Source organism: Squalius cephalus (assembly GCF_949319135.1).
Source record: "Squalius cephalus genome assembly, chromosome: 24".
NCBI lineage: Eukaryota > Metazoa > Chordata > Actinopteri > Cypriniformes > Leuciscidae > Squalius > Squalius cephalus.
Genome location: NC_137145.1, coordinates 13,575,611 through 13,588,408, shown reverse-complemented (window position 1 = coordinate 13,588,408; position 12,798 = coordinate 13,575,611). Strand labels below are relative to the sequence as shown.

General features: G+C 43.8%; 2 protein-coding genes across 2 annotated transcripts in view; one reads left to right on the top strand and one right to left on the bottom strand.

Moving 5' to 3' along the window:
• Nucleotides 1-9,370: 9,370 nt before the first annotated feature.
• Nucleotides 9,371-12,746, top strand: ptrh2 (peptidyl-tRNA hydrolase 2). The gene is made up of 2 exons (XM_079861160.1): nucleotides 9,371-9,447; nucleotides 10,321-12,746. The coding sequence occupies exon 2, from the start codon at nucleotides 10,324-10,326 to the stop codon at nucleotides 10,852-10,854; it is 531 nt and encodes a 176-aa protein (XP_079717286.1). The 5' UTR covers nucleotides 9,371-9,447; nucleotides 10,321-10,323; the 3' UTR covers nucleotides 10,855-12,746.
• cltca (clathrin, heavy chain a (Hc)) overlaps nucleotides 12,089-12,798 on the bottom strand; it is a 34,636-nt gene continuing 33,926 nt past the window's right edge. The window contains exon 31 of the mRNA XM_079861159.1: nucleotides 12,089-12,745. Within this exon, the coding sequence (XP_079717285.1) occupies nucleotides 12,609-12,745 (137 nt within the window). The 3' untranslated portion in view covers nucleotides 12,089-12,608. The remainder of the gene's footprint in view (nucleotides 12,746-12,798) is intronic.

Here is a 12,798-nt window from a genome sequence, read left to right as displayed (position 1 = left end):
CTCACCCAAGCGCGCCGCTGTTTCAGTCCCAAGACTTGCGACTGTTCCAGCGTTTTCTGCAAGATGCAAGCCCGCTCAGCCGCCCGCTTGCCTGCACACAAAAGCCGTTTTTACGGCTACCCAGATATATCCCGAAAAGAGTGTATTTTCTGGTGTCCCGGCCACGGCCGATGGTGCTATAAGTGTAGTGTCGATGCCCACTCCTCAGTGCCCATCTCTACACACAAGCACAGCCCTACACTTAGGGCTCGCGCACATAAAATCGACTCAGGTCGATTGCGCTTCCAACATAGTGAAAGTGCCCGCACAAACACTATGTCTCACACACCACAGGCTCTCTGTAAAAACGAGACCTGTGCGCGCTCGCTCTGCTCAGTCAGACAGCGCGCCCAAAGCAGTGAATGTGCCCGCTTCCCACCCACATTTACTCGCAAACATGAGTCCCACGGGACCCGCTCAGCCCTCCCTCACTCAGTCAAGCGCTGTAGTAAGGTCGAGGACGAGCGCTCTGCCCGCTGTAATAAGCGCGCCCCCCGCCTCGAATGCCACAGGCATAATGCCTACGTTAGTGCCCCCCGAAGCGCCTCTGTCACACGGCGAACAGAGCGCGCTTCGCATCCAGCCCTTAGCCAGCCATGCAGAAGCATGGGCAGTGCTTCCAGGGGTTTCGGACTGGGTGCTAGGCATTATAAAGAGAGGCTTCTCGCTACAGTTTTGTCGACGCCCTCCCCGCTTCACAGCGCGCGTCCAAACTACGGTGGTTTCAGAAGTAGCACACCTACTTCGCGCCGAAATATCAAAACTGATAAGCAAAGGGGCGATAGAGCGTGTTCCCCGAGCTCAAAGCGAAGGGGGACTATACAGCAGATACTTTCTAGTCCCCAAAAAGGACGGAGGTATCAGACCCATTCTGGATCTAAGACGGCTAAACAGAGTATTAGTGAAACGCAGTTTCAAAATGCTCACGACCAGCAAAATTCTCGCGCATGTTCGCCGAGAAGACTGGTTCATGTCGATAGATCTGAAGGACGCGTATTTTCAAATACAGATAGCGTCACATCACAGGCGATACTTGAGATTCGCCTTCGAGGGTCAGACATACCAGTATACAGTCCTGCCCTTCGGCTTGTCCCTGGCACCTCGTACATTTACGAAATGCATGGACGCAGCGCTCGCTCCCCTCAGACTCAGAGGCATGCGAGTGCTGAACTATTTGGACGACTGGTTGATCCTAGCTCAATCACGATCTCAGCTCGTGGAGCACAGAACCATTTTACTCGATCACCTCGAGAATCTTGGTATCACGGTCAATTGGGCGAAGAGTTCACTGAACCCCAGTCAAACGATTTCGTTTCTGGGTATTGTTCTGGACTCGCAGTCTATGACGGCGCGGCTGTCACCACAGCGCGTGCTGCACATTCAGCGCGCGGCGAAGTTTTTCCGCCGCGGCGTTTTCACCCCGCTCAGGAAGTTTCAAAGGATGCTGGGTCTCATGGCCTCAGCATCATCAGTTCTCCAGCTGGGCTTGCTCCGCATGCGCCCGCTGCAGTTCTGGTTGAAAGCGCGAGTGCCGCGCGGAGCGTGGGTGTCCGGCCGGTTACGCCTCAAGGTCAATCAAAGCTGTGTGACAGCACTGATACCTTGGTTGGCGGAAGGCTGGTACCAATCAGGTGTAAGCCTGGGGACTTCCTCGAGAGTGAGGATGGTGTCGACAGACGCATCCACCTCGGGATGGGGAGCGCTGCTCGAGGGCAGACCGTTCTTCGGCCTGTGGTCGGAACGAGAAAAGCTCCAACACATCAACTGCCTGGAAATGCTGGCAGTGCACAACGCGCTGACGCGTTTTTGTCCCCATATCAAGGACCAACACGTCGTAGTCCGTTCGGACAACACGGCCGTGGTGTCCTATATAAATCGCCAGGGCGGTCTGAAATCCACATCCCTGTACAGGCTGGCGAAACGCCTCCTAATATGGGCTCAGCACAATTTGCGCTCGCTGAGGGCAGTGCACGTGCCTGGGCTCCAGAATGTGGGCCCAGACAGACTGTCCAGGAACAACATTCCCCTGGGCGAATGGTCTCTACACCCACAAACAGTCCGGCTGCTGTGGGAGAGATTCGGCAGAGCGGAGGTCGACCTATTCGCGTCCCGCGAAAACGCTCATTGCCCCGTGTTCTTTTCCAAGAACGACAGCGCGCTGTCCCAGATGTGGCCGCGCTGCCCGCTATACGCTTTCCCCCCCGTCTCCCTCCTGCCACAGGTGTTAGAGCGGGTCAGGGAAACAGAATGCCCAGTGCTGCTTGTAGCACCGTTCTGGAAGAACCAAGCATGGTTTCCAGTCCTGATGCAGCTAGCAGACTTCGCTCCATGGCCAGTGCCATTGAGGAGAGATCTCCTCTCGCAGGCCGGGGGCTCGATTTGGCACCCACACCCGGAGCTGTGGTCCCTTCATGTGTGGGCGCTCAACGGATATCCGTTGACCTCGCAGAGGGAGTAATAAATACCATCACTCAGGCCAGAGCGCCGTCGACTCGGCGGCTTTATGCCTCAAAGTGGTCGGTTTTCTCCGGCTGGTGTACAGCTCGGAGCCTATCACCTCTCGATTGTGAGGTGACGGAGGTTCTCTCCTTCCTACAGGAGCTGTTGGGTAAGGGTAGATCCCCTTCCACGCTCAAAGTTTACGTGGCGGCTATTACAGCGTTCTCCGGATCGACGCTGGGTCAGTCACTAGGAAGGAACGATTTAGTCATCCGCTTCCTCAGGGGAGCTAGGAGGCTGAATCCACCCAGACCTCCTTCAGTTCCTATGTGGGACCTTTCTACAGTCTTGGCGGCCATGAAAGATGCCCCTTTCGAGCCTGTCCAATCTATTAGCCTCAAACATTTGTCTTTCAAAACAGTGTTTTTGATGGCTCTCGCTTCGGTGAAGCGCATAGGCGACCTGCACGCGCTCTCCGTGAGCCCAGCGTGCTTAGAGTTTGGACCTAATGACTCTAAAGTCATACTCAAACCTAAGCATGGCTATGTGCCAAAGTCCCTCAACACGCCGTTTCGGGCTCAGGTTATCTCCCTGTCTGCCCTGCCGGGGTCAAGTGAGGAAGGGGACTCAAGTTTTCTTTGCCCTGTTAGGGCTTTAAGAGCTTACGTGTCCCGCTCCGCTGTCTTCAGACAGACTGAGCAGCTCTTTGTCTCGTTCAGTGGACGTTCCAAGGGAATGGCTGTTTCGAAACAGAGCTTATCCAGATGGATAGTTGACGCCATAGCGCTGGCTTATACTGTCAAGGGCATTCAGTGCCCGTTGGGAGTCAGAGCGCACTCCACGAGGGGCGTTGCCTCCTCGTGGGCTTGGTCCAGCGGGATTTCCTTACAGGATATATGTACGGCGGCAGGCTGGGCCTCGCCCTCTACATTTATCAGGTTTTACAACCTAGAAGTTCCCGCCTTGCAGGCTAAGCTACTATCGGTGTAATCGATTCAGCTGTCTAACTAGAACACTGAAATCGCATGCGCAACGCGCTACCGACTGTCTTAGGGGCAGAATTGTGTAAGACCCACATTTCCCACATTCAGTTCAGGTTCCCCACCCTGTCTATGTGATGTCATATTCGCGTCTGCTGGCGCGACCATATAAGGACGGAGGGAATCCCCCTCTTGTCTCTAGACTCTCTCTGTGAGGTCATGTTTACGTCTGCGGACGTTACAGTTTAGGGAATTAAGGTCCCCCATCCCTTATTCCCGGATTCTTTGTGAGTCTATCTGGTGATTATGCACTGTACATCTGGCTTAGCTTCCAGTGATCGGTGTTTTTATCCCAGCACGCACGGCGTTTTACAAGGGGTTCCCGTAGCGTTTTGATAAAAACGCAGTACGAGAGGACTCTCGTAAGAGAACGTACTCGGTTACTAACGTAACCTCGGTTCTCTCTAGAAGAGGGAACGAGTACTGCGTTCTCTGCCGTGCGTACGGTTCACTCTGGTTCGCTTCGGCTATGAAAATCAAGTGAATCAGCCTTTTCGAGCTCCTTTTATAGAGGTTAGCCACACCCGTCTCGGCGGGAAATGGCAAGGAGGGCGCGAAGCGCCCTCATTGGCCTGACGTCATCTCAGGCCTCGCTCGATAGGCTTATGCAGTTGCCGCAGAGCAGCCAATGAGCGAGCAAGCCGTCTCGCCACAGCTGACTACTGCTGCAACGCGCTTTACATGTATGAAAATTAAGGATAATTTTTTGCTTCAGTATTTCGTGAAAAGAGACTTTTCCCGTAGCGTTTTGATAAAAACGCAGTACTCGTTCCCTCTTCTAGAGAGAACCGAGGTTACGTTAGTAACCGAGTACGTTTTAATGCAATCAAATCCATGCACAAAGTGATCCAAGATCAAAACCAGCTCATCGTCGATTCTAAAAGACTTGACAAGATTGAAGTCTAAAAATAGATAGAAAGATTTTATAATTGTTACATAACAGTAGGCTCAGCTTCAACTTCTGATGTGCTGCCTGAAGAGAGACGGCAGTAAAGAGGAGAAAACAAGGCCGTAAGCACGGTACACATTTGGCCGCACACAATGTACACATAAATAGATGATTTACAAATATGCAATAGCATATTGGCAACAAAGTAAACTAGATGCGGGCATCTAAAGTCTTTAAAAGTCAGTACAGGTTTAAATCATAACGGTTTGGAACAACTTGAGAGTGAGTAAATGATGACAGAATTTTAATTTTTGGGTGAACTAATCCCTTTAACTCCATTAGGTTACCAACAAAAGTCAATTTAAAAGTCTGATCAGATAAAACATTGGCACCATTTCACTGTAGAACTATCCCTTTTCATATTAAAAATGAGCTGTGGACAAATGGGATCTTGTTCAGGGGAGTGGAGCATCCGTTGGCCTATTTCGAAGCAGTCATTTGCGTCAATTGGGTGCTGCAGTTTTGGAAAAGCCAAAGTCAGACGCCTGGTCCGGGAATGTCAGACTTAGTCATATTAGAATCATTTCCACGTCAGTCTTACGAGTCAGGGCACTTCGCCTGATTAAACGCTCCCACACATGCTGAGAGGCGACTTGAGTTTCTCGCATGAAAGATGGGTTTTTCCATGTAAACTTGCCAGTTAAAGCACAATTAAAGCTGCACATTATCAGCCCATGAGCAAAATGTAGTCAGTCAGTTTGAAGATGGTGGGCTGAAAGTCTGTATTATCTAATGCAAAAAGTAAATACAATGCAGTATTTACAATTTTTTCATGCTCATCGCACTATGTAAACATTAAAGTGGCGAACTTGAACAGTATGTGCTCTTGAAGAGCACGTAGAGCACACACTCTATCACATTCAGCTGTGTGGGAGGAAACCGCTCAGAGGCCAGTGTTTAACTACTGGTATTACATACCCGAGGCTGTTTCGCAAGAACACCTAAGCTTTTTCAAGCCTCTTTTGCAAAACTGAAACAAAATCTATTAAAATAATCTCAGGGGGTTTTAATAAACCCAGACCATCTTGGCAAAGGCTCTAACTTACAGTTAGATGTCATTCTTGATTTGTGAGAACCACTGCAAGTGTTTTTATTGGATTAAGATGAGGCTTTAAGATGTAAATGACACTGTTAATGGTGATTTTTTAATCTTTTTAAGGCATACAGAATCAAGTTTTTTTCTGTCTAATTCATTTGACCTCTGCAACTTCGTCAACTCGAATGTCTGTAGCAGGATGTACTGCAGCAGGACTGGCCTCATCCACAAAACCTCTTCCTATCCATGGTTTCTACTGTTTGTACATTTGTATGCACACATAAGAGGGGATTCTGTTATTATGCTGTCTGAAAAAAAGTGTATATACACGCTACCATTCAAAAGTGACAATACATTAGTAATATTTCCGTTCTTTTGAACTTTAATTGAAGAATCCTGAAAAAAATCACGGTTTCTACAAAAATAAAGCAGTTTTCAACATTGTTTTCAACACTGATACTAATAAGATATGTTTCTTGAGCACTAAAGCAGCATATTCGAAGAATTTCTGGAGAAACTGGAGAAATTATGCTGAAAATTCAGCTTTGTCATCACAGACATTTTAAAATATATACAATTTTTACTTTTATTTTATATTCTAATAATCAAATAAATGCAGCTTTGGTAAGCATGATACTTCTTTCAATAACATTCGACCACAAAACTATCGATAGATAGATAGATAGGTAGATAGGTAGATAGATAGATAGATAGATAGATAGATAGATAGATAGATAGATAGATAGATAGATAGATAGATAGATAGATAGATAGATAGATAGATAGATAGATAGATAGATAGATAGATAGATTGAAAAGGAACTACATTAAGTGTGCACATTTCTGTTTCTGTCACTGTATAGTGAGGTCAATGAGTACATTAGAAGAAAGCCTGCAAGGCTGACCTGTCTTTCCAGAGCTCTGATTATGTTGGTCCCACAGTCCCACTGTTCTTCAAGGAATCTTTAACTCTGTCCCATTTTCAGACATCTAATTATAGATATTCATGCACCTGAGGGACAGAAAATCACAATGTTTAAAATGTCTTTCAAGCCCACACAGAGGAAGGCAGAGAAGGGAAGTATCTGCATTCACAGTCTTGTCTGTTCTCGCTTCTCTTTCTCTGATCATTTTGGTGGCTGAGGTTCTTTTCTGTGTTTTGCAAATTACTGTAACCCAATCAGACCTGTGCATGACCCAGTGACACAACCATCTGCACTGCCAGAATCATCATGGATGCCAAGACAAGAATGCAACCCACATTTTGTAAAGCTAAAACCATGTGTTGGCTTGCCTGTTCATTTCAATATTTTTTTAAAATCTGGGACCTAAACATCCTATCATTGTCATTAGAATGACAGTTCACCTAAAAATGAATATTGTGCCATCATTTACTCACCCTCATGTCATTCAAAATCTGTGACTTGCTTCTTTAGTACTGTGTAAATTAAAAGGAGATATTTAGCAGAGTGGTCGCAATGCCCTTTTCCATACAATGAAATTGTGAAATTGAGATTGTGCAAAACTTTCTACAGAAAAAAACGTCATTTGAATTGACATAAGGGGTGAGTAAATGAAAGAATTTTAATTTGAGGGAACTATCCCTTTGAAGTCGACATGAAACGGAAGTTGCAACAGTCTTTACTTCCCTATTGTGATGTATATCTAAGTGAAACAGCTTCTCATATAAGAAAAAATGTTGGTTGGGGCTTCATTTTTTTCCCTTTGGGAATTGATTAAATCGTTGGATGGCTGTGGTTTGCTATTCAACTTAATCCAAGAACTTGATTAAGAACTTGGATCAACATAATCCAAGTAGATTTTTTTTGTGCATGAATAAATCATATATAATTAATGCTGTAATATTGTCAATTTTGATTTGATTGTGACTTTAAAGGGTTAGTTCACCCAAAAATGAAAATTATCCCATAATTTACTCACCCTCAAGCCATCCTAGGTATATATGACTTTCTTCTTTCAGCCAAACAGTTATATAAAAAATATCCTGGCTCTTCCAAGCTTTATAATGGGAGTGAATGGTACCTTAGATTTTAAAACCAAAAAAGTGCATCATAAAAGTAATCCATATGGCTCCAGGGTGTTAATAAATTCCTTCTAAAGTGAAGCGATGCGTTTTTGTACGAAAAATATCTGTAGCGTAAGCTTAGGCAACAAACTCAAGCTCCTCTTATCTTATATCGAAATCCCTCGACATTTCTCTAAAAATTAATTTTAAACTTCTAATTCATGACTGGTGTTGTGTTTCGCTCTATCCTCTTCACTTCCGCATTCATCAATACATCATGTGTCGGGACATCTTCACTCTTCCGCCGGAACTAGACTCGCGTACAGCCATTACCGGCCAGTGATTATACTTTATAAAGTTATGGATATTTTCTTACAAAAACGCATTGCTTCAGAAGACCTTTATTAACCCCCTTGGGGCCGTGTGGATTACTTTTATGATGAATGGATGCACTTTTTTTGGGCTTCAAAATCTAAGGTACCATTCACTCCCATTATAAAGCTTGGAAGAGCCAGGATATTTTTTTTTATATAACTCCGAATGTGTTTGACTGAAAGAAGAAAAAGTCATATACACCTATGGCTTGAGGGTGAGTAAATTATGGGCTAATTTTCATTTTTGGGTGAACTAACTCTTTAAGTTTGAAAGATTGCATGCGACAAACTCACAGGAAGGATGTGTATTTGTGCACCTACCGATACCCTAATCTAATGAGATCTCACAAGCACTAAATAGGCCAGTGGCATGACAGTCTATATAAAGACTCTCGTTTCAGTTACCAACCACACAAAAAACCCTGAGGCCCACCACAAATGCACCGAAAATAACTCCAAGTACTACAGGGAGTTGACATCACGCAAACAAAACGTTTTTATACCAGTGCCATCACTGCGTAAGGTACTGCCCTTTGCTGTGAAAACGCTTGATGGCGGTTTTCATCTTGGACCAGATCTTTTCACATCTCTTTCTTTTGTCTGTCAAAACATTCAGTAGGCAGCAGCACAAAAAATTAAGTGCAGCAACAGAAAAACACAAAAAAACAGACCCATCTTACAAATTCTCTGCTGAAATGCATGTCTAACATAATGTAGGCTAATGCGCATTTGTAATGGTAGCCTATTCATTTTTGGATTCTTTAATTACATATTTCACATAGTGCTTTCACCCAGGATGGATAACCTTCACAGCTGGTGCCAACCAGCATATGAACAGCAACCTGGTTAAACAACAACAACAAGAGCCAGCAGGTATAAGACAATCTTAAATGTCAGAATCAAGAACATTTTGTCCATAATGTCTTACACAATCCTAAGCACACCTGCTACACTAAGGGTGCAAAACCATGAGAGGCTAGGCCAAAAAACAGTGTCTGATTTCAAAGCTTCTGTACACTGTCTTAAATTAGGTTGGGCCTCTGGGGTTCAAAAGAGTAAAGAATTGAAAGTACCCGGATGAGAGATTGGGACCTAATTGTGGGAGTAAGGCAGATAGGCAGCTGTTACAGCATCCACCTGCCTTTAAATGGCCTATATAGCTAACCCATGATGCTCATAAATGCTGTCTAGGTAAGCAGGTTCCTAGATTTTGTGACATAATCACTATTATAATGTCAAATGTCATGGGCATAAATAGGCATCAAGACAAATACACATTTAGCCTAGTCAGTGTAATGATGGTGGACTATTTCCGTTCTAAAATCAAAGCTCCCTGAAAAAGATGTGTGAAATTAAGGTGCCCGCATTACAATATTCATTAATAAGGATAAAATACACATTATACAAACCTGACTGAATATTTCTCGGCTTTCCGCGGTTTCTTTAAACTCCAACTCGTGACGTCATCAATAAGCGTCGGCTTGAAAGAAGCGGCCCGCGGAGTTTGCTGGAAACTTCAGGTTGCTGAATCATTTTGATTGCTGGTGAGTCCGATTTCAAGTGGTCTTAAATACATTTATTCTGAATAGGCTCACCAGCACTTGTTAGTTTAATCTAGATGGTCGTTTAAATGAACACGTTTTTAAATACTAGATTCAAGCCGACCAGATTGATTGCCAGCATGAGTTGCCATGGACGAATGACATTTACATGTGCACAGGGATTTGTTTTATAGAATATTAGTAACACAAATATTAATGTTAATTTGATTCAGTGGGTGTTATGACACATCTTTTACCAAAATTACTATCATTACCATAGTTTCAGTCAAATACCACAGTAACAGTCAGGCAGACTGTTACTAAAAAAAACCCATACACTGTTTTCAGAATCTTTCTCATACAGTTTCATTTTATATCCTCTTTGTACTTTCAATTGCACCTCAATGCTAATATGATCGATTCATGTCATACTGGCTTCTTATTACGTCAGATGTGATTATTAGTATTAGGATTATTTACATGTGATCGAGCCATGATTTATTTGATTCTGTGCGTTTTATAACATTCCCTTACAATAGTAAAAAAAAAAAAAAAACTTTAGTAACAGTTTTAGCTACTAATATAAAGACGAATAATTGTTTTCATCCATACAGTGTTTTCAGAATCTTTCTGTCATTTTATATGCCATTGGTTAATAACGTCTTTATCTAGTAACATTAACCCTATGGATACCATGATCATTTTATGTAAGGGTTTAGCAGTTTCCTGTCTATCCTTGTTCAACTGGTCAAGGTTGATATGGGATTTAGAAAGTAATAAGTAATGCATTAATACTTTTATGAGGGAGTAATCAGTACAGTAATTTAATTACACTGACTTTTACCCAACACTGCTAATCACTTTGTATTTCATCAGGGTATGATGATGGATTCTCTGTATGGGCCTGTCGCTCTGGGTATACTGGCAGGTGTGGGCTGTGGGCTCGGCCTCGGATGGCACCTCAGTGGGCGTTTTGGCAGATCGTCCCGCAGCATGATGGCGGCTTTAGGAAACAGCGCCGGTGCTGGCAGCGAGACCAGTGTGATGGGCGAGAGCGGAGAGTTCAAAATGATCCTGGTGGTCCGAACTGATCTGAAGATGGGCAAAGGTAAAGCGGCGGCACAGTGCTCTCACGCTGCTGTGTCCGCCTACAAGCAGGTCCAGCGCAGGAACCCAGAGCTCCTGAAGCAGTGGGAGTACTGCGGCCAGCCCAAAGTGGTGGTCAAGGCTCCAGACGAGGACTGTCTGCTGGAGCTGCTGACCCACGCCAAAGAGGTCGGACTTCCCGTCAGTTTAATCCAAGATGCCGGAAGAACCCAAATTGCACCAGGGTCTCGGACGGTTCTTGGCGTGGGACCTGGACCGGCTGATCTTGTTGACAAAGTGACAGGACACTTGAAACTATACTGAATAACACTATTCAAATAAGATGGGACAAAACTGGTGCAGTTTTGACCAATTCTTAGACATTGTAGTTTTTATACGAGTGGAGAACTTGAATTAAAAGGGTTAAAATGACACATTGATTTATAGGTTTAACCATTTATTTTAAGTAAACAGTTCACCCATTCCATCATTGAACATACGAGTACATTTGTTTTGTCATAAGTCTATGTACAGAAAATTAGTTATTTGGGAATCTCATTTTTATCATATTAATCACCCCCCTCATACCCAATGGAATAAAGGACTTTTGTTTGTTAAACTTTGGTGCAAAAATGACCTGCTCCTGTTCCTTTTTCAGTTGCACAATGCTAATATGACCTGCGAGGATTTAGATTTAAAACACTGGATTTTTGACAAACTGGCTGCTTATTAAATCAGACGCGAGTATTAACATTTTTATTTACATGTGTGATCGAGCCACTTTAAAAGCTTTATGTTATGCATGTCTGAATCAAACTGTCCAGTGAGTATGAAGGGGGAGGAATTACAAAAAAAAAAATACATGGCACATGAAACTGTGGTTAGACCATATTTTTCTTGATGAACAAGAAGCCTTTATTTATATGGTAATCTGGAGGGGAAGAAGGAAGGGGGGGGGGAGGGATATCTCATTCTCTGTGCACAATCAGATCTCTACAATTTACGTCTATATGTACGATTAATTTCAACTCAGTGAAAACTGAGTACAGGACACACAGGGAGTTTAAATCTTTCTTAAACCAAATTACCATTTGTGATTTCTCTTCTGTACAAATAAAGGGTAAATTGAGTTTCGGAACAACTGGCAGGATAAACTGGCTTTCTAGTCTCACTTCGCTGCCTTACAGTGACCTAAACATCACAACAATAGCATACACACATACGCACACACACGCTGCAGCACAGAGAGGTAAGGTTAGTCAAATACACACAGGTGTGAAGAGCCGCATATATATTTATATATATTTTAATCATTACCCCTTCTCAAACAGATGGTCCCACACAATGAGCACGATACTGCACAACAAAAGTTTGTTTTTCATATGGAAAACAAAGGTACTGGTGAACCTGCATAGGTCAGAGAAAAAGTTTGAAGATGCCGTATGAGTGTGTCTTCACGCATTTAAAACAACCTTTTTTTTTAATATATATTTATCGAGAGCTACACACCCGCATTTAATTACTGGTGTTGAGTAGTGTTTGTTTGTGGAGGCGGTAGTCACATTTTCCTCGATTTTATTTTCTTTCCTGGAATATACAAGTTAAATGCAGACAGACTGAACAAGCTGCTCACACACATCAAAATGATACATTAGTTGTTTTTCCTCTGACTACGGAGTGCAAATCAGATTTTCTGTCTTATTTTAATTAAACTGACTTGCTTCTCCCACAAGTCTCCTCATTGTAGACACCATTCCCCTTTAAATTGACAGATAAAATTGACAGGAAATTAAATCTAGTAGATATTTGGAATGTGAAAACAAAAATAATTCTCAATGAAATCTTTGACAATATAGAAATAAAGTCCTTCATGATGGTATAAAGAAAACACGATAAACAAAAAAAACGATCATTTTAAAAAAGGTGAAGTAAAAGAATAACATTTGCTCAAATCCCCCGTTGTGAGCACAAAGTAAGAGTCGGACCGGTGGAGGACTGAGGGAGAGAGATCCACGGGGATTGCTGGACCGAACCAAGCGGCAGCAGGAAGAGGGACGAGCGGGAAACAGGGAGGGTCCTTACATGCCGTAACCGAAACCTGGCTGGGCCTGAGGAGCCTGTGGGTAGCCGGGCGCTGCTGTGTACCCGTAGCCGTAAGCCTGCTGCGGGGGGACGGCCACACTGGGGCCTGCTGTCAGCATGAGCTGAGGTGTGCCTGAGGAATGGGAGATGGTGAGAAAATGTATTAAAAATGAATTTTAAAAAATA

Excerpts from the sequence above, each read along its gene's own strand:
- ptrh2 (XM_079861160.1), top strand. The coding sequence starts at position 10,324 with ATGATGATGGATTCTCTGTATGGGCCTGTCGCTCTGGGTATACTGGCA.